Source organism: Eleutherodactylus coqui, chromosome 10 (assembly GCF_035609145.1).
Source record: "Eleutherodactylus coqui strain aEleCoq1 chromosome 10, aEleCoq1.hap1, whole genome shotgun sequence".
In the NCBI taxonomy this organism is placed as follows: Eukaryota; Metazoa; Chordata; class Amphibia; order Anura; family Eleutherodactylidae; genus Eleutherodactylus; species Eleutherodactylus coqui.
Window position 1 is genome coordinate 107,653,003 of NC_089846.1, and position 21,600 is coordinate 107,674,602.

The 21,600-nt window shown below is 39.4% G+C and overlaps 1 protein-coding gene across 1 annotated transcript in view; it reads right to left on the reverse strand.

Moving 5' to 3' along the window:
- Positions 1-21,600, reverse strand: part of TENM1 (teneurin transmembrane protein 1) — a 616,814-nt gene that overhangs the window by 140,353 nt on the left and 454,861 nt on the right. The window contains exon 19 of the mRNA XM_066581697.1: positions 14,023-14,290. Coding sequence (XP_066437794.1) covers positions 14,023-14,290 — 268 coding nt within the window. The remainder of the gene's footprint in view (positions 1-14,022; positions 14,291-21,600) is intronic.

Below are 21,600 nucleotides of genomic sequence, written 5' to 3' on the forward strand. Positions count from 1 at the left end.
GATAGTAAACAAAGCAAATATATGCTTAAGGAAAGTTTAAAAGAAAATGGAAAGTGAAATAAAACCTCAAGATAAGAATGTGAATGATATGTGCAATATGAAAGGTAGAAGGTACTGGGTGAGTGGTCTGGAAAGATTAAATGCTAATGTAATATTTGATTTAAATAAACCTGGGCCAGGGGAAAGGAAGGCTCAGCAAATAAATGAGGAGAGAGATAATTGAAATAATTAAAAGAGAATAATTAATTAAGAGAAATGGCATGAGGATGACTGATCCACAGAAGGATTTCATGAATGGAAGTACAAAATGGAAAGTAGGGCTACTGATTAGAAAGATTTTGAGAAACAGATAGTAGAAACGAGTAAAAAGAATATATGAATAATACACCAGCATGCAAATGTGAATCATCTGTTCTGAAAAGAGCTAGTATAGTAATATACTTAAAGGCATTACTAATCTTGCAATCATCTATAACTGCCTAAATTGAAGGTCAAGATACCCAACTTCACAATAGGGCAGGTTTGACAGAATCTACAGTGTGAGAAATAGATCTCTTACAATTGCTAATGCAGGTTCTAAAGCTCCCCTTACATAGAAATCTTTGATCTGCTGAAATGTCTGATTTTGGCCATTCTGGGTTAACATACTGCAAACTGTTGTTTGCAGTGGCTGACTTAAGAATACTGTCTGCCACAAATGTGATGTCAGAATGAAAAATGTTGCCAGTGGGTTGACTGATAATAAAAGTGCATGCCATGATTGGCCTGCTGTGTTTTTGTATACAATTTTTTTAAGGGCATGGAAAGCTTTGTGCATGAAAAATCAATAAACACATATATTACTAAGTCCCTGCAGAAAAAAAATGATGCGCTTATCTGTGTTTTTGCATTGATTTTTTGTTTTCATGCACTTAGAGAGCTTCACACTTGCATTGACTCAAATCTTCTATTATACATACAGCTATAAGAGGTAGGACAGCACTCCAAAACAGGGAATGAAATTGAATATAATACACCAGACTCAGCTGGTGTGCTGGTGCTACCCCATAATCTGGGAGAGACCACCCCACCTTTAAACCACATATGCCTTTAACAACCAATTCAATAAGCATATGGTAAGAGGACTTTCCATCCAACCGGGGCATCCAGCATGGAATGCACCAATCCCAGAAAACTGTTAACCATGGGTCCAGGCCGTGTGATAGATAAACACAAGTAGAGAAAAAATAGGAGAAGGTGCGCAAAGATACAATCCTCTAATATAGAATGTTATAAATATACAAATATGTACGACTTACTTCACTAAAGAGGTGTGGTCAAAGCGGAAGTTCTCCAACAAATCACCCTATTATCCAGTATATCACAAATATTTGGAGATGACAACATGGGTCCATAAGAAAAAGGATCCAAAAGAATTTATTGCCAGTTCAGAGGACATGAACATAGGAATAACTACAGCATGCTTTAGGGATAAAGTTTAAAAGGCATACTACTCCCTTTCTCAAGCAGGCAAAAATAGTACTTACACTGGTATAAATAGCATTAGTATATTATAAAAGATGTAGGACAAGCGTGGGAGTCTTCCCACCAAAGCTGGGTCTGGCGCACATTACTGTTCAAAATGACATGACTAGAAGTGACGCAACTGCCAGAAGTTCTGGTAGAGTTTTGCCAATTCGAGTGCAATGCATTCTAATAGGCGATCACAATGACCTGTGTTTCCAGGGGAGGGCTAGGTGAGTGATAGAGTGAATGCTCCATCGCTCGACTGTACCAGCAAAAGTGCTAAAGTGTAGTATAATACCAATTAAGCAAGAGTATCAGAGTCCATTAAGTTATTAGCTTAATAACTTATAAATACAATATCATATACATAAAATCATGCAACTAGACCAAATATATAAACCTAAGATTATACAAGCATTTTAAATAAAAAGTACCTACAAGTAAAATACCAATGTAAGTAAAAACATGCAAAGATAAAATGAATGAGATAAAACTAAATACAAAACATTATAAAAAATATTTATAAAATGGAATGAGTAGATACAAATGGGGGAAGTAGAAGAAAGTATACTGGGGAAATATATAAAGAGCACTGGCCAACCGATTTAAAAAAAAATTAATTAAAAGATAATTAATTTAAAATGCATACAAGTGGGTAAGTATAGGAAAATGATAAAATAACAATAATGTGTTCAAAGGGCACATTTGATCCATAAGGAGTCAACATGTTCATACAAGAGATCCAAGACATTTCTGGAATTCTCCTAGCAAAATTTATTTAATTGATGTCACCAACATATGTGTAGGGCCTTAATTATGGTGTGTCAGAACATTTCTAGGAAGTGTATCATTTCTTCTTAAGGTGAGTACCTGGAAGGTGCATAAGGAGACTAATAAGGCCATCCATGGTCCTCTAGGAAATATGCAAATGGAAGGTGGGACTATACCTCTGCAGCACCACCTAGTGGAAGGCGGCATTCCTACAAGTGAATATCAGACTGTTTAGACAACTGCCAAGTGTCTGGCATGTGCTTAAGATGTGGCCCCAATGTCTCCAAACGCTCCTGCTCGGTGCGGCTCAAGACACTTTAATTATTGACTGCTTATTATTAATTGTCATGCGATCTGCTCAAAACTACATGGCCATTAACAACGAACAGTTAATAACCACTTAAAATCACTAGTAAAACACACTGCGCAGTAAGGCCTTAGTCAGACGGGCGTTTTTAGCCGCGATTTGCGCATGCGCATGCGTCCGGCGATTTTATAAAACCATTGCTTTGCAATGGTATCAGACACATGGGCGCTTTTTATGCGCTCGTCCGATAAATTATAGAACAAAAAATCGCAGATCGCACCTATCTGCGATCTGCGATTCCTGTTCTCTTCTCTATATGCGCTCAATGGGGCCGGCGGCAGCAGCGCCGACCCCATTGAGAACATATAGAAGACAAATAATTCTTCTCTGCCACAGCTGTAACAGCTGTGGCAGAGAAGAACGATGTTTGCCCATTGAATTCAATGGAGCGGCAATACAGCCGCTCCATTGAAAGCAATGGGCTGCCGGCGTGCGCGGGGTAAATTGTTGGGAAGGGGTTAAATATATAAACCCTTCCCTGCAATTCATCCTAAAATGTGTTAAAATAAAAAAAAATTGTATACTCACCTTTCCGCTGCAGCCGGAGTCCAGCCGCGGCCGCTGTCAGTTCTCCTGAACTGCTTCTTGGCACTATTCAGCCGGCGGGGCTTTAAAATCCCCGCCTGCTGAATGGTCTGCCTCTTATTGGTCACAGCCCTGACCAATCAGAGGCAGGTTTCACTCACACACCCATTCATGAATTCATGAATGGGTGAGTGACTGCTGCCTCTCAGCGCTGAGCCAATCAGGGGCAGGTCTGACTCACATCCATTCATGAATTCATGAATGGGTGTGAGTGAGGCATGCCTCTGATTGGCTCAGCGCTGAGCCAATCAGGGGGCAGGTCTGACTCACACCCCCTTCACACCCACTGCAGGACGGCCGCGCGGAGCTCCGGCTGCCGGCAGAAGGTGAGTATACAATTTTTTTTTATTTTAACACATTTTAGGATGCATTGCAGGGAAGGGCTTATATATTTAAGCCCTTACCGACAATTCATCCCAGGCTCGCCAGCAGCGCATTGCTTTAAATGGAGTCGGCTCTATTGCCGTCTCCATTGAATGCAATGTGCTGGACAGCTCTGGCCCGTTTCTAATGAAACGCGGCTAGGAGCAGATTTTCGGGCGATTTGCGGGCGACTTGCGCGCACCGGTCACGCGATTTGCGGATGCGCATCCGTCATGCGATCCGCAAATCGCGCGAAAAAATGCCCGTCTGACTAAGGCCTCAGTGTGCAGTACAGCCACATCTCAGGTGAGTGGTAGTCACAGAATGGATGTTGGTTAGAACTAGAGATGAGCGAGCATGCTCGTTTAAGGCTGATCCTTGATCGAGCATCGGTCTTGTTGGATAACTTATTACTCGACCAAACACCATGTGGGGGGCAGCGGGGGGGAGTGTGGTGGGGTGCAGGGGGGAGAGAGAGATCTATCTCACTTTCCCCCCCGCCGCCCCCCCCCCCCCCCCCGCATGGTGCTTGGTCAAGTAATCAGTTACTCGACAGGACTGATGCTCGATTGAGCATCAGCCTTAAACGAGCATGCTCGCTCATCTCTAGTTAGAACCCTATCCTAAAACCGATTTTCTTTTTTATTTGCTTGCTTTGCTTGATAGTAGGAAAAGTTCAGTTGCAAAGCAAAAACATTCACTATTCTTGAGGTACGAGATTCAGATCTTAACTCCGTAGCTCAGTAATGGCCTTTTGTTATGACTCGATTACCTTGCAAAGCCACTTGTATAATAATTGTTAGCTGTAAAAGCATGCAATGGAAGAGCCTTCATGCAGACCAAAAAATCATTGTTGGCCTGCCACTACATAAATAGACCATCGGTCATCTATGAATGACGGCCTGTTGGAGTAGGGCCCGTTCTGCCTCCATTCACTGTGCGACCCTCACTCATGTGTGAAAGCACTGGAGCGATCATCACTGAGATGGCTGTGGATCACTTTGGCGCCCGGCAGTTGTCCTGTGTAGTAGGGCCTTAAATGAGGGTCATATCCGAAATGATAACTTTGATGTTGATGTGTGTTACTGGCAGTGCATGTCGTTCTCCCATATTAGTCTCAATTGTATCAGAAATTTGTTGCATCTAATTTTTAACCTCCCGTGTTCCGTTGAGTTGGGGTGTCATGTCAGAGGTGTCTAAGAAAATGGCGTAATGTATTCATGGGTATGATACAGTTCATATTGGCTAATTTGATACATGCGCTCCACAGCATGCATAGATAGATCTGGTAACAGGTCAGGCATAATAGAAATGACTTTATCTTCCTTTACTTCTTTGCACAATGACCCTAGGGAGTGGAGATATTACTATACTTGTCCATGTGATTGCAATCAGCAGGGTGGTATAGTAGTTGAAAAGTCAAAGATCAATCATTCTTTATAAAGTCTGTACTCTATTTTCCATGCAGCTTTGTGTCTGTGGAACTCTCAGTTCATTAAAGCATTGGCTCATATTATATCAGCTTGGCAGGCTGCGCTCTGTTCCATGTTACAGCAAAAAGAAAAAAAAGGATAGAAGGTGAAAGAAACATCAGATGTAGCGGCTCTCAGTAGGCATTGGGCCCATTACAACTGCCCTCTTTGTTCTTTCAACCTTGATAGAATGCATCATTTATAAAAAGCGTTCCTTTATTTGTCCTTAAAACAACCAGCAAATCATATTATATATTTAAATTCTATGTCTATTCCTCTATTTCTATTGATGCATAGAAGACTGATAAATAGATATATAGATAGATAGATAGATAGATATTAGATAGATTGATCGATAGTTTATAGATAGATAGATACATAGATATGAGATAGATAGATAGACACGAGATAGATAGATATGAGAAAGATATTTGATAGATAGATAGATAGTCTATAGATAGATAGATAAGAGATAGATAGATATTAGATAGATAGATAGATTGATAGATAGATATGAGATAGATATTTGATAGATAGTCTATAGATAGATAGATAAGAGATAGATAGATATTAGATAGATAGATTGATAGATCGATCTAACTATCCTTATTTTTCTGCAAATTCTGTTAAGAACCCCAATTTCTCACGATTCAATGCATTATATGCTAGCAACACCCTCCACAGGATGCAATTCACATCACAAACACGGATGGCCACGTATAGACACATAGGAAAGAGTGTATCAAGCTACATGTGCCAGTTTTCTGGGGTAAAGAAGATGCAAATTTTGGCACATACGACGCGTTTCAGCGTAAATAACGCCTTTCTCAAGCTTGAGAATGGCGTTATTTACGCCGGAACGCGTCGCAAGTATAATTCTTTTATATGTTTGTATATGGTATATTGAGGAGTGTAACCTCTATTATATTGCAAGATTAAAACCTCTTATTTTTAGTCAGAGGTGTTTTTTTCTACGATACCTTAAAGTGGTTTGCCTTAGCAAGTAGCGCAGGGCTACATATTTTTTCTTGTATATTCTACTTTATTATCCGGCCTCATATGAGGAACGGGGTATTGTGGTAGACCTGCGTCTCTCCAGTAATCTAGATTTGGATGAACTGTGGATAAAGCAACCTTTATGAGCCTACCAGGAAAGGGGGTGTTGACATGATCACCCTAGGGTGACGTGTCAAGCACCGGGTGAGTTATCTCATATTTTTTACATTATATTACCAACTGTTTAAAGGTGCCAGGCGCTCTCCCTGATCTTTAAATTTTGGCACATGCCATATTGGAGAAAAAAATTTGACTTTTTTGTTTTTTTTTCATCACTGGCCATTTTTCAAAAATTGTGGATGGTTCTTAGCAGGAGAGGAGTGATCTCTTCTGGGCTGGCATATTTATTAAAATTTATGGCAGGAAATGGTACAATGAATATATTATTAATAATGAGAGTGGGATATTACTAATTAGAAATTATATATTGTTTAGGGATGATAGATTGCTTAGACTGAAACTCCTCCCCTTCCCCTTCCCCTTAGAGTATGTTAGCTATAAATAGGAACCATTAGACATGTGTCCCTTATGCTTGAAAAAGGCTTACAAAAAGCCGAAACGCGTTGCGATACTTATCCACTTACCTTTGTATGTATATAATAAATCGTTTTATGAAATATACCCCTGCACCGTTGGAGTTTCCCTGCTTCTTTGGATATTGGGGTGCCAGGAGTCCAAGGCACCCCACACCAAGTAAGACTCTTTTCATTCTGTTGATACAGCTGGATGGAGCGCATTAAGTGAGTTTTTCTGCTTTTAAATTTTACATTTCTCTCCTCCTTGACAACACTGTTTCGGAGTCGCTCGCTGCTGCTCTCCCCCAGGGGATGTCTTCGGACCATCAATGTACTTCATCCCAATTGATTTGAAACACCCCAGTGGACCCATGAACTGACCGGTTTCCTTTCATTAGGACCGGTTCAGTTGCGGTGAGTTTTACTTTATTTTATAACTGTTCCTGATTGCAACCTCGTTATATACCATCGGAGCGCCGCTTCTGATTTTCAGGAAATGGTACAAGTTATAGTTAAAACCTACTACAGCTCATAACTGCTGTAAAATTGCTTATCCATTTGCATATTTCCCAGAGGAGCATGGATGGCCTTATAAGTCTCCTCACACTTTCTAGGTGCTCTCCTTAGGGATAAGCGATACCCTTCCTGACTGAGGTCTATAGCCCTCTCATTAGCCAAGTCAGAGCCCTACTGTACACTAATGAGGGGCAATCACTCCGAAACAGCTGTCAGATAGATAGATATATACATGCATACATAGATATGAGATAGATAGATGATAGATATGAGATAGATAGATAGATACATAGATACATAGATGCATAGATATGAGATAGATAGATGATAGATATGAGATAGATACATAGATAGATAGATAGATATGAAATAGATAGATGATAGATATGAGATAGATAGATAGATAGATAGATAGATAGATAGATACATAGATAGATAGATAGATAGATAGATAGATAGATAGATAGATAGATAGATATGAAATAGATAGATGATAGATATGAGATAGATAGATAGATAGATACATAGATAGATATGAGATAGATAGATGATAGATATGAGATAGATAGATAGATAGATAGATAGATAGATAGATAGATAGATAGATAGATATGAGATAGATACTTGGATAGATTGATAGATATGAGAGCGATAGATAGATAGATAGATAGATAGATAGATAGATAGATAGATAGATAGATAGATAGATATGTAGGAAATAGATATGAGATAGATAGGAAATAGATAGGAGATAGATAGCTAGATAGATATGAGATAGATAGGAAATAGATATGAGATAGATAGATAGAGAGATAGATAGATTACAGATCTGTCCAACTTTATCTTGTATATCAGTAAAATAGTCAGTTAGGGTTTGTTGCCATACTACTTCCTAGAAATAGTGAAATGTGTTTCAGGCTAAATTAAGTATAATGAAGTTTGCTTGAAATGGACAAATTAATGAATCTGATAATGCTGTAGAAATAACATGCTTTTAAAACACACACATCAGGCAGTCATCGCTTCCTAAACCCTGTTGACACGTAATATAATTAAAGTAAAATTTATTCTTTAACACAAGTCTTCATGAATATATTACAAAGTGGTTATGGTTTAAAAAATATATTCCACCTTTAGAAGCTGCTCATTAAACGAACTTATGAGAGATGAATGATTAAAGGAATTTGCAATTAGGGAAAGCAATAAATCTGCCAGCTCTAGACTTTCCATATGACACAGTGCAAGAATAATGAAGAATGTTGCTGTTTCTAAGTGCAATCCTCAAGTAACCTGTCTTTTATAAATAGCTGTATGACAGCCTTCATGTCAAGAGGAAGAGGCTAAAGGAATAGAATTGCAAATAAAGGGAAGTGATAGATGGCTGGGGGTCATTTCAAGCATAAGGCCCTCTCAAAATAGCATCATGCCTACAAAAAACATTCCGATGTTAACAGATGATTGCTAAACCGCCAGTTTTGTACCAGTTAGTGCTGAGGTGTTAAAACCTGGCTCTGCAATTCATTGTACTGTAGTGCCTCATTTTCTTTCTCATTATCCTATCAGACTTTTAATGACCTTCTGTAGTTTGATTATTCAGGTTAATAATTAAAATAAATTATGCAAAATATTATTATGGGCTTGTGGTTTCTAAGCATTAATAATATATATAAAGACCAATATATAGACACACACAATCCCAGTATGGATTAGAACTGTGTCTGCATCTTTGTTTAATGGTATATAAAGAGGTAAACCTCATATTCCTCCTTATGTTAAATTATGTGTGTTCCCCTTTAAAAGTTTGTTCTTGCCCTGTTTATGTGTCCCAAGTTTCTCCCATGTTTGAAGGTGCACCTGTTGCCCTTATATTGTAATTGGCTGGTGGGTCACAGTACATGCTGTTAGTGTCACTAGGTAGGGGAAAATATGCTAGATTGCAGATGGAGGTGCCAAGTGTTAGCATGGATCCACACCAAGCCCAATACTGATGAGTTGGCATATGTGCTGGTGCTGAGCCAGTATGTAAATAACAGGGCCCAGGAGAACAGGTACAGATTGTCACCAACTGCTAGGGTGGAATAACAACATGTAATTCCAAAGAGGCCTGCTGAGGGTGCACTTAGCCAGTATACCTGAGTGCAACCACTGTGAAATTTACCTTTAGGCTGCATGCTGAGGTGGAGAGACTGGGAATGTATGATTGGAGATGTGCAGTGAATACCACCTTCAGCCACCACGAGACAGGTCGAAAGACTAGTTATTGGTGGGTGCAGCAAAACTTGAGAGTCACTGAGGCAAGCCCGTGAGCTGGTGAAAAGACTGAGGGCAAGTGGCACCAAAGTTTTGATCCTCCAATTTTGGCAGATCAAACAAGTTGAACTTAGTTTAGCAGCCAAAATCCAAGATGGCAGACTTGGTTAATAGCCCGATAGGATTTTCCTGGGTGGTGAAATTACAATCATATTTGCTGTTCGTAGCAGCCATGTTTTTGCTATGAATGCTGGGAAGATCAACTGACTACAGTGACCAATCAACATGCACAATATTTTTCATCTAGGTAGAAGCTTTGATCCCAGATCAAGTGAACTTTGTTTTGCAAATCTTTGATCAAAAACATTGGTGCAATACTTTTTCCTTAAACCAAGTTCAACAGCTGATTGCAGTTTAACAAAATCTTGATCAACAGCATGGTTGGTGCAATTAGCCCTAGGAGACTTTGAGAGCCAATCCTGGGTCAGTGTGGGATGTGGAGGAACTAGCCTAGAGTTGGAGTGACCAACATTTAGTGATAAGCTGGTTGCCCTGAGGCCTGTTGACCCAAGTCGAATCAGGTGACTACTCTTGTGGTCAAATGGAGACAGGATCTAACTAAGTGTGTTGTTGGCTACAACTTTAAGTAATAGTGAGTCTTCCCACCTCCTGTATAAGAAAGGGAAGGTTCGAGTGTTGCACTGTATTTACAAATATTTACAGGTGTTGAAGTTACAAGTGTACTAAGTGTACACCTAGCATTACTGCTGTAAAAGGTTGAGCTGAGTGATCCCTTAAGGAGACAGAGCTCTTTTCTGACAATGACTTTAATTGGAACTTTGCTAGTCACACTATGACTTGGGAGTGTGCAAAGCATTGTGTAATGTTTATGCTGCACACTCGCAGCTGTGCATTGAGCATCCAAGAAAGATAGTTGCATAGCAGCCATGAGGACCGAAAAAGATGCAGAGCAGCATCCATACTAAATTCTAAGTGACTAGTGCGCCCTATGTGTGGTGTATTGGTGCAAACTGTTGCAGGGAGTTGCCTTTCAGAGACCCAGAGTGAATCAGCAGGATGGGCAATAGCCAACAGTCACTTTGGTGTGCAACCCAACTCTGGAGGAGCTCAGGTGAAATGTGAGGTTCACTCAGAAACTGTTGTAGCATTGTTGTGAAAGCAATGAACCACTTAGACCTGGTTGAATCAACCATGCTGTTGATCCAGGTTTAGCTAAACTACGATCAGCTGTTGAACGTGGTTTAAGGAAAAAGTGTTGCACTGATACTTTTTGATCTAAGATTTTCAAAACCAAGTTTACTTGATCTGCAATCAAAGGTTGGACCTAGAAGAAACATATTGTGCACGATGATTAGTGACTGTAGTCAAGTGATCTTTCCAGCATTCATATCCATATTCCCAGCATTGATAGAAGTAGTAAAAACATGGCTGCTACCAGTATCAAAGGTGGAGGTAATTTCACCACCCAGAAAAAGCCTATGAGGCTATCAGCCGAGTTCACCAACTTGGATTTTGTCTGCTAAACTACGTTCTAATAGTTTTATCCACCAAAATCGGGGGATTAAAATTGAAACTAGATTTAAACCAAGATCACGGGCTAAACCGTGTTGATGCAACATTTTTCTACTTTTTCTTAGATCAACTCTTGTTGATCTCAGATAAAAATTTTGGTGCAATCAACCCTGTTCAATCTCAAAAGATCTGCATTATTTCCGATGGAACCCCCCCTTAAATAGTATAAACTGAGCAACATTTCAAATACCTATATCATTCTTATAAACCAGAGCTGTTAAAGGAGTATTATACTGTATTATTATCTGTGTAACACTGTGTTATTTGTAGAATAATAGGTAATTATAGTACCCCTTTTGTATATTTCTTTAAGGGCTATTAACCCTTTCCAATCCATTGTCTGATGTCTGAAGACATTCTGATTGAAGGCTGTACAGCTCTGATATCGGAAGACGTCCGGCAGGGTATTCTTACTGTATATTACTTGCCGCTCTATTGTTGGGGGCCTCTCCAGCATGTCACATACCGAAGTAGCTGATGGCGCCATTGTATAATGAAAAAAAGAGAAAGCCCCCTAGGAAACCCTGAATCCAAAATTGGATTGCAAAGGGTTAACATCTAAAAGTTACTTCTCAGAGAATGAAAAGTTATGCAGTTTTTCCAATATATTTTCTGCATTAATTCCTCTTTATTTTCAATATTTCTGCTTGGAGTCATTGAATGGGAACCTTCACTGCTTACTTCCAGTACATAATAATCTGTCCTGGTCTTGTGATGGATACAGTGGTTCATTAAAGTTACAGTGGTATCATAAAAACAATATCATTATAAAAGTTGTAACCAGTAACAAATTAAGCAGTCATGTGCCTATCACATGACCAAGACAGATTTTTATCCACCGAATGTAATATTTTATTTAATGTTAGTACATATTTGGGACTACAAGATCCCCTTTTCTGAAGCAACTCATGTGGGTTCTCACTAATGGGACCACTCTCATTCAGAGCGTTAAATAAAATGTATGTATATCTTAGTATAGAGGAAATAAATATGTCTGATAATCTATTGAAATAAATGGGCATATATAGTGGCTGCTCAATCATCTGCCTATACAGAGAACCTTGTTTGGCCAACATGTTTTTATATCATGATGGGCTGTTGTTGGTGTTAGCTGTTTAGCCGTTCACGGCCCTCAGTGACCCTAAAGGCGAGCTCCCTCCATGTTTTTCATTTTGCATTGCTTTCAGTTGTGTGATATCCATCAGCCATCATGTTCTTTGGTGGCCAGGTCTTCTTTTGCCACTGATCTATCCAAGCACATTACCCAATCAGTAGAACCCAGTTTCCCAGGGAAGAATATTGGATGTCTAAAGGAAAGTTATCAGGTTGTACATAGAGTCCTAGACGTGGGCAGCAAGTTGTAGAGCAGGAGGAACTGAGCAGATTGATATATAGTTTTATGGTAAAAGATTCAGAATAACTTGTAATTTATAATTTAAGCATTTAGTGACCAAGTAAATATACTGCGCTGGGTGCTGGGCTTTAAACCCACGCATCGGCTTAAAGCTCCTGCAATCTATCAAGATCAGGTCAGATGCTCGGGTGTCTACTGTAACAGCTGGGATTGAAGAAGATTTGGTTCCCGATTGTTTAACCATTTCCATGCCATGATCAATAGCAATCGCCGCATAGAATTGGGTGATGGAGGAGGAAGCTCCCCTGTCATTAACCCAGATCTTGCAATGTGATTGTAATTGCCAGGATTGAAGAAATTTTAGTTCTCGCCTGTTTAACCCTCTCCATGCCATGATCAATAGCAATCGCCGCATAGAGTTGGGTGATGGAGGAGGAAGCTCCACCTGTCGCTAATCTGGACCCTACAATGCGATTGTAATTTGCCAATGGGTTACCATGGCAACAAGAGGCCTGACAAAGGCCTGTGTCTGCCAGGTATTTCAGCCTATTAGATCCTGCCTCTGGCGGAGTCCGATTGGCTGAGAGCATATGCAAAGTATACTGCATTACAGAAGTGTACTATGTACTATGCTAGTGATTCAACAATTGTATATTCAAGTCCCCGTGAGGGACTAAAAAATAATGTCAAAGGAAAGTTCAAAAAAGTTCACAAAAAAATCCACTGTAAATTTAAAAAAATCCCTACACAAAACAATTAACAAAAAAATACATATAGACATTGCCGTGTTCGTGATGGCTCAATTAAAATATTTTGTAATTTATCCCACACGGTAGCCGACATAAAAATTAATTTAGCTATTCTTCATCCATTTACCTCATCGTTTCCAAAACCCTTGGAGAGCTGGAACTTTTTATTTATTCTGGTTTTATTCCTGTTCCTTTTACAGTGAATGTATCATGTATATTTTTTATTAAGTAAATCCCTATAATGAAACCTATTTTCCTTATCTATTGTCAGTTTCTGATTGTCTGAGCTGCTCGGCTCTGTGAACAACTGTTCTGAGAATTGTTTCACAGCATCCAACGTAAGTCTCTTCAGAATGGGAAGCATAAGGCTGATGCAAGAGCTCATAGGCCAATGTGAAAACGACAGTATTTCACAATTTTTCTTTAACGTAGAAAAGGGAAATTTTAAAAATACCACATTAGAAAATATATACAATGCCCTATATATTTAATGCAGAAATCCTGATTTAAACAGTAGGTCTGATGATACCCTAAATAAATCTATTCATCATCCATGGTCCAACACCTAAGCTATAAGGGGATCTACTATTACCCAGATGAACAGTAGAAGCAGAAGAGATTGATGTCCTATGATGCTCTTGATACCACCAAACAAAAACAGACTGTGATTCAGTTGACAAATGTCAAATTGTTGGTTTGGTACCTTACTTCAATGCACTAAGCACACAGAGAATGGGATCATAGAAACAGCCCTTCATGGAGAATGTCCTTAGACTTAGTTATTCATAGATAAACATAGATTTCTATTTCTGGTCAGCAATTTCAAGGGCATTTTGTAAACTGAACATATTCAAAGAACATTACAAGAAAAAGCTTTAAATTTCCTTTTGAGTATAAATATGAAGATAAATGAAAGAAAACATACCCAGCGCTTCAGAGAGACCGGATACTTTCTGGCCATAAATATCCGTTTTATTCCAGGCAAAGGTATAAACCAAGTTAATAGCAGCAGGAAACCATTTCTGCACAAGTCGTCCTTCCACTGCCACAATTAGATGTACTTTACTTAGTCCAATAGGGATGGTTGCGTGGGTGAGGATAATATGTATGAGACTCTTATAGCCCAATGTTCTGCTGCTCAGGTAGCTAAGTTTCAGAAAACTGGAGGGCATTTGAATTTCTTCTTGTACTATCTGCAAAGTACAAGGAAAACAATGTTAGAGAAATCATCATGTAGTGCTGACATTAGATAGTAAGGCTCCTTTTATACGGCCAGGTGCCAGATTATCAAATGGTGTAAGTTACTGAAAATTATTAAATATCTGAAGGGCTGTCACAGTGCAGAGGGATCAGCCCTATTCTTTACTTGCACAAGGAAAGACTAGAAGCAATGGGATGAAACTGAAAGGGAGGAGACACAAATTAGATATTAGAAAAAACTTTCTGGCAGTGAGGGTGATCAATGAGTGGAACAGGTTGCCACGGGAGGTGGTGAGTTCTCCTTCAATGGAAGTCTTCAAGCAAAGGCTGGACAAATATCTGTCTGGAATTGTTTAGTGAATCCTACACTGAGCAGGAGGTTGGACCTGATGACCCTGTAGGTCCCTTCCAACTCTACCATTCCATGATCCTATGAAATTTTTATTATAAAGAACAACTTTAGGTGCTTTTAGACGGAACGATTATCATCAAAAAAATGGATCAAATGAGTGAAAGTAAATGTAATTGTTCAGTCTAAACGCAAGCCAATGTCTGAACGATGAACAATAATTCACTTTTCATTCATTGTTCATTTTATGCAGCATAAAAATCATCATTGGCTCGTTCAGTCATCATTTGGTTTAAGAAGCGCTTGTTCATTCCCTTTCATCCAGTTAGAGAGCAAATATGAAAGACTGAATGACTCTCGTTTGAATGAGCCAACAATGTATCTACCTGTCTAAACAGACTGCATAAGAGCGAACTGGCTAGCAGTGATGTCACTTGCTAGTTTGCTCGTTCAAATGGTAATCGGCTCATCTAAAAGGACGGTTAGTTGGTTAATGAAACTTAAAGAAGATAAAGATAATACAATTTGCTATGATTAAATACTCTACAATCTGCTTTTTTCAGTAGAGTTTTTTATTTTAAGAACCTCTTTTTGGTCATTAAGAAAAAAAGCCAACGAGAGTTACTACAGCTGCTGAGGAGCCTCATACATAAGCTTAAATTAGTTGACCTGTGAAAAATATGGTTTATAGTTAAATTCAGTCCATAATTAGACATTTTTGTATTTACACTTATTAAAAAATGGTTCTAGCCCCTGATATTCTGGGACTATTGTTAGAAAAGCGCCACTTGCTGTTTCTATTATGTGTCCACCTGGAAAGATGGTCCAGAGTTGGCACACATGCCGCGGCTCTATTGAAAAATGCTCGAGGCTCCCATTGACTTCAATGGGGTTTGTTACTCTAAACAAGCTCTTGAGCATTACAAAAAGCTCGGCTCGAGTAATGAGCACCCGAGCATTTTGGTGCTCGCTCATCTCTAGTGCTTAGTGTTTTGCTGTTCAATTGTTTCTGGCCCATGTTGGTCCAAAAAGTTGGTCTCCACTACTTTACAGCAGTGGGGTCGCCCTTTTCAGGATGGTTACTCCTCTTAAGTCAGGTTAGAGTGGTTCAGAGAGCATTATATTGCCAAACGTCTAATCCTCTACCATCATCCACTATGTGTTCTAAATCAGACATTTAGTTGTCCTTTAAGTCGGTTCTCATTCTCCCTAGCTTTATGTCATCGCTTACAATCACAGGTATGAGCTCACGTGATATTACAAATGTTATGAAAAATGACATAAAATGTGTAAATAAAAGGGTTGTGCAGTAATACTCTCCTACCCCATCTGACATGAAGAGACGCCACTGTACACTGAGCAAGACAGTTTCCAAGACAACAATCCGACACCCAGCAAGTTTCTTGCACATATTTCAGTTAATTAGAATAAGACAAGTGCACTATGGTAGCTGAGCATCCGATAGTTGCTTCAGTAACTGTCTTGCCCAGAATGCAGTGGCATCTCTCCATGTTCAGTGTCAGATCAGGTATATACAGGTACACACGAAAATAATGCAGCTAGTTTACTTGCATATTAGTTGTCTGGATCATGGTGAGGATTTACTTTGCAATGTACGTTATACCTAATATTACAACAACAAAAGGTAAACAACTAAAATTAAAAACCATGTAAATATGAAAATGTTGCATTTCATAGATGCACTTAACCCTTTTCAATCCACCGTCTGACGTCTAAAGACATTCTGATTGAATGCTGTAAAGCTTCCGATGTTGGAAGACGTCCGGCAGGGTATTCTTACTGTATACTACTGGTTGCTGTGTTGTCAGGGGCCTCTCCAGCATGTCCAATACCGCAATACTGGCTCTAGCCAGCAGATGGCGCCATTGTATAATGGCAGAAAGAGAAAACCCCCTTGGAAACCCTGAATCCAAAATTGGATTGCAAAGGGTTAATAAAGGCTTAAGGACTCCACTCAAAAATAGAGCATGCTGCAATTGTTCCTCCACGAGTGGAAAATCGCAGTTGATTTCTGCTCGTGTGTAGGAAAAAGCGCTTTTCCATAGAATGCTATGGAAGGTATTTGCTGTGGAACCAAAGAGGCTGACGCCTGCTCCAGATTCCGTCATGCAAATCCCCCCATGTACATTGGGCCTAAGTAGAGATTTCTCTAACATGAATTGCGTCAAATGTATTAACGTGCACAGACCTCTTTATACATTTGGTGCATCTTCAGGCCTCTGTGCGTCATATCTGAAATCTATGCCAACTATGAGCTACCATAATAATGCCAGTGCCTGGCATAAAGTATAGTAAATCTGTAAGGCCACAAGTGGCCACACCCTTAATGCTAACTCCTGCCCAATTTTTTTTAATATGCCTCTGTATATCTCATTGTAAAATATTTCATACTAATGTAGCAGGCTTTAAAAGTACAGCAATTAACATAGCACACTGTGGCGTTCTACACTGCTAACGGAGTGCGCCAGTCTAATGCACTACAATATACTGTATGCAATATACAGTTGGATCCAAAAAGAGTGGCTCAAAAGTAAAGCTGATTTCTTCATATTAGAAATACATGAAAAGATAGAACTTTTCAAGTGTTTAATGCACCTTAATGAACCTTTTTTAGTGTCACCTGCAGTTGGTGACACAGCAGATATAAGATAGGTAGATATAGATATGAGATAGATAGATAGATGCATATATAGATAAATAGATAGATGCATAGATAGATAGAAGAAGATAGATATAGATATGAGATAGATAGATAGATAGATGCATAGATAGATAGAAGAAGATAGATAGATATAGATATGAGATAGATAGATGCATAGATAGATAGATATGAGATAGATAGATAGATATGAGATAGATAGATGCATAGATAGATATATGAGGTAGATAGATAGATAGATGCATACATAGATATGAGATAGATAGATAGATAGATAGATAGATAGATAGATAGATAGATAGATAGATAGATAGATATAGACATGAGATAGATAGATGCATAGATAGATAGATGATTAGATAGAAAGATAGATATGAGATAGATAGAAAGATAGATAGATAGATAGATAGAAAGATAGATAGATAGATAGATAGAAAGATAGATAGATAGATCACTGGCATGTATCAAAACATATATATTGTTGTATAACTATACATGACCTGAGCATGAAAATCTATGTACCGCAGAGCAGTATTTCCATTCTGTTAGTGATATGTGACTGCATTATAGTATGGCGGCTGCTTGCAGAGTTGCAGCTGACCCCATTTGATTTTGCCGTAACAAAGCACTCTCTTGTTTTGTCATACTAGACTGAGCACAAAAACCTGGACCTTGCTGTCCACATAACCCCAATTTGCTGTACAATTTGTTGACCTCTTTTATTTTCTTGTGTTCTAACTTTTTCCATCTCACTATGTCCATCCCATGAATTTTTAAAGTCTATTACAGCACTGTGTGTCCATTAAGGCAGTTGTACAAAACTGACTGAAGCCAAAACGCCGTTCTTCTTTTAGTGTTTGAGCGGTAAGGTGCGAGGTTAAATGACAATGAACACAAATGCCAATGGCTTTACTTTATTGGGATTTAGCAATCTATTTCTTTGTAAATATACGGCAGTCTTCATCACAGATAGGAAAAAGCCTAATTATTTCATTGACCTGGCAGTCCATACATCTACTGCTTTCCATTACAATATGATGGGCTGACATCACTGGTCACATATAGACAAGCCTATCTTTTCTCGCCTGTACTACTAACAGGCAAGAATCCCAAAAAATGAAAAGGAAACCATGGCCGCGTAACGGGACAAAAACATGTCCAAGTGTTTAAGCCCTAAGGGTGGCTTCACACGTGCGTGTTTTTGTGCGTGCATACGCATGCAGAAAAACACGCTTCTGTTTGCAACAATGCATTCCCTATGGTGTGTGCACATGTCCGTACTTTACAGGCGTGTGCCTGCAAAGATAGGACATGCGTGCACAATAGGGAATGAACGCATTGTTTTCAATGGAGCCGCGGCTGCTGCCGGTGGCTCTATTGAAAACAATGGTCTGCCGACACCCCTGCATTCTTTTTCAGGGAAGGGCTTTACATATAAGCCCTTACCTGAAAAAGAAAAATTTTAGTGTAAAAAAAAACAAAAAACTTACCTGTCCGCTGCTGCTGTGTCCCCTGCGGGGATGAAGAACACATCTGCTGCATGCGGCAGATGTTTCCTTCATCCCCACTAGTTAAAAGAATTCCCTGCTGCTACATCTGCCACATCTGTGGCAGATGCAGCAGAGGAATTCTTCAATTCTCTACCAGAGCTGACACACGTCAGCTGCGGTAGAGGATTCTGCTGCCGGCAATTGATTTCAGGAGAGGGCTTTAAATACAAGCCCTTCCCTGAAAATCCAGTAAAAGTGGTTTAAAAAACAAAAAAAAATAGATACTCACCTCCCTTCAGCTGCCGGGGCACAGCCGTGTCTTCTCCTGCTGTCCCCTGCACTGTGGTGCTGATCTATCAGTAGGCAGGGATTTAAAATCCCCGCCTGCTGAAATAGCTGAATGTGATTGGCTCAGCCAATCACAGGCAGCTCTCGCCCGTCATTCATTTTTCTGCTGCATCTGTCACAGATGTGGAAGATGCAGCAGCAGGAAATTCTTTTAACTAGTGGGGATGAAGGAAGCATCTGCCGCATGCAGTAGATGTGTTCTACATCCCTGCAGGGGTCATGGTAGCGGCGGACAGGTAAGTTTATTTTTTATTTATTTATTTTTTTACACTAAAATGTTTCTTTTTTTAGGGAAGGGCTTATATGTAAAGCCCTTCCCTGAAAAGGAATGCAGGGGTGCCGGCAGACCATTGTTTTCAATTAGGCTGCTGGCAGCAGCCGCGGCTCCATTGAAAATAATGCACGGACCTGCAGTCACGCGTGTTTTTGCACGTACATGGGTGCGCACCTATGTACGCGCAAAAACACGCTCGTGTGAAGCCACCCTAAACCACAATTTAGCTTCTTAATCTCAAAATGTACACTTCTTTGTAAATCTAGGCAAATGTGTACTAAATGGGGCATAAGCTATTTTTTTAAGGTTCTTAGTCTTTTGAGCAATAAATACACTTAGAGAAGAATCCAATAGGATTATGTTATTTTGGCTAATTTAAATAAGACACAATACTAATAATAATACTACTACTTATAATAATCTGCAAAAACTACCATATGTCCACAACGAAGCCCGAAAAAGTGCTTCAAAATGAAGCAGTAAACATTCAGTGGGATTTCTGTGTACAAGCAGACAAATGTGACCATCATTGAGGAGTAAAGGGTGTGGCTCGTAGGCTATACCTGGTTATGGCAGGGTCCATGAGAAAAAGCAAGAGAAAATGCCCAAATATGAAGATTTGAAGGTCAGCATACAGCGACTCTTGCACAAGTAGGCAGTTGTGGTCCTAGTGATAATCAACACATTGGGTGCCGTGCCTAAAGATTTTGACCCTCACTTCTAACAATTAAACACGAACAAATTAATATCTGTCAATTACAAAAGACCAGAACTGCTGGGCTCTGCAGGCATTTTATGCACACATAACATCATCCTAGGTTGTTCAGTGGCTCCCGATGAGCTATGAAGATAAACTATCAAGCTGTGATCTTCTGCTTGTGTTGTACTGCTTTTTGTGAAAAATAATAATCTGTATATATATATTTTTTTTACAAATTATGGTACAACTCCATTTCTTAGATTGAAAATAGCAATGATCTTTGTTCACCCGCGTACACCACTTCAACCTTATACTAGGGACTTTTTCAAGCCAAAAGTAAGGTTTAGAAGGAATGTCGTGTCTCCTTAGGGAGAGCACCCAAAAAATGTGTGGAGACACCGTGGGGTGAGTGGGTAGGGGAATGGCATAGTCTCTCCTCAAGGAGAGCACCTAAAAGGGGTGTGGACACACCTAGAAGGTCAGTGAGGAGACTTATAAGGCCATGCAAGCTCCTCTGGGTAATTTATGCAAATAAGGAAGATGGAATTACTACCTCTCCTTAAGGAGACATGACACCCCTCCTGACCCACATTGCAGTCCTCTCAGCTGCTAAACCAGAAACCTACTGTACACTGATGAAGGGAAACACCCCGAAACAGATGTCTGTACATCATTTTCTGGCTTGGTTTCCTATTCCTAATCATTGTTGTAAAGACGTGTATAAAGGGTCTGACATTGATATGAAGGAATGCTGCCATCCAATAGGTGGCCCAGCATAATGTAAGGTTGAAATGTTGCATATGGGTGACTAAAGGTCCATGTAACTATATTTTCTATGTAAGGTTTGGATTGGAGTGCTGCCATCAGTGATATATGTGACCCATGATATATGTGATATATGTGATTAGAAGATACACCTGTCATAACAATGGAGCGTACCTTCTGATGAAGCATAAATGGTGCTGATCTTCTAATAAAGACATAGTAATTATTCTAAGTTTATCACAATCATTTTTCCAATGCATTTCTTAAAATGTTCCTAAAGCGGCCAAACTTCAAAAGTATGCACTATGAACGCCTTCATGTCAGATACCACAGGACACCTTCAACGTCTTGTGGAGTTGATTACCCAACAGTTCAAAGTGAACCTAGACAATATTGCTAGTGGTTTAATGTTATGGCTGATTGCTCTGTGTATACATACTAACGTGTCCTAGTTACATGTGTGCACTATAAGAAAATAAATTAGATAGCAGGGATAAAAAAATAACTATGAGATTGGCTGTGTTCCGTAAGTTAGCATCTGGTCTAGATGAAAAGTAGGTAGATGTATTTGTGGCTAGATGCAGCGGCCAAGATTTATGTTATTGACTGTGGAGATGATAAAAGGGAAGAAGCAATAAGTGTGTCAAAATAAGAGGATGTACTGTATATTAAGCCTGCATGAAGTAAATCTTAGGGG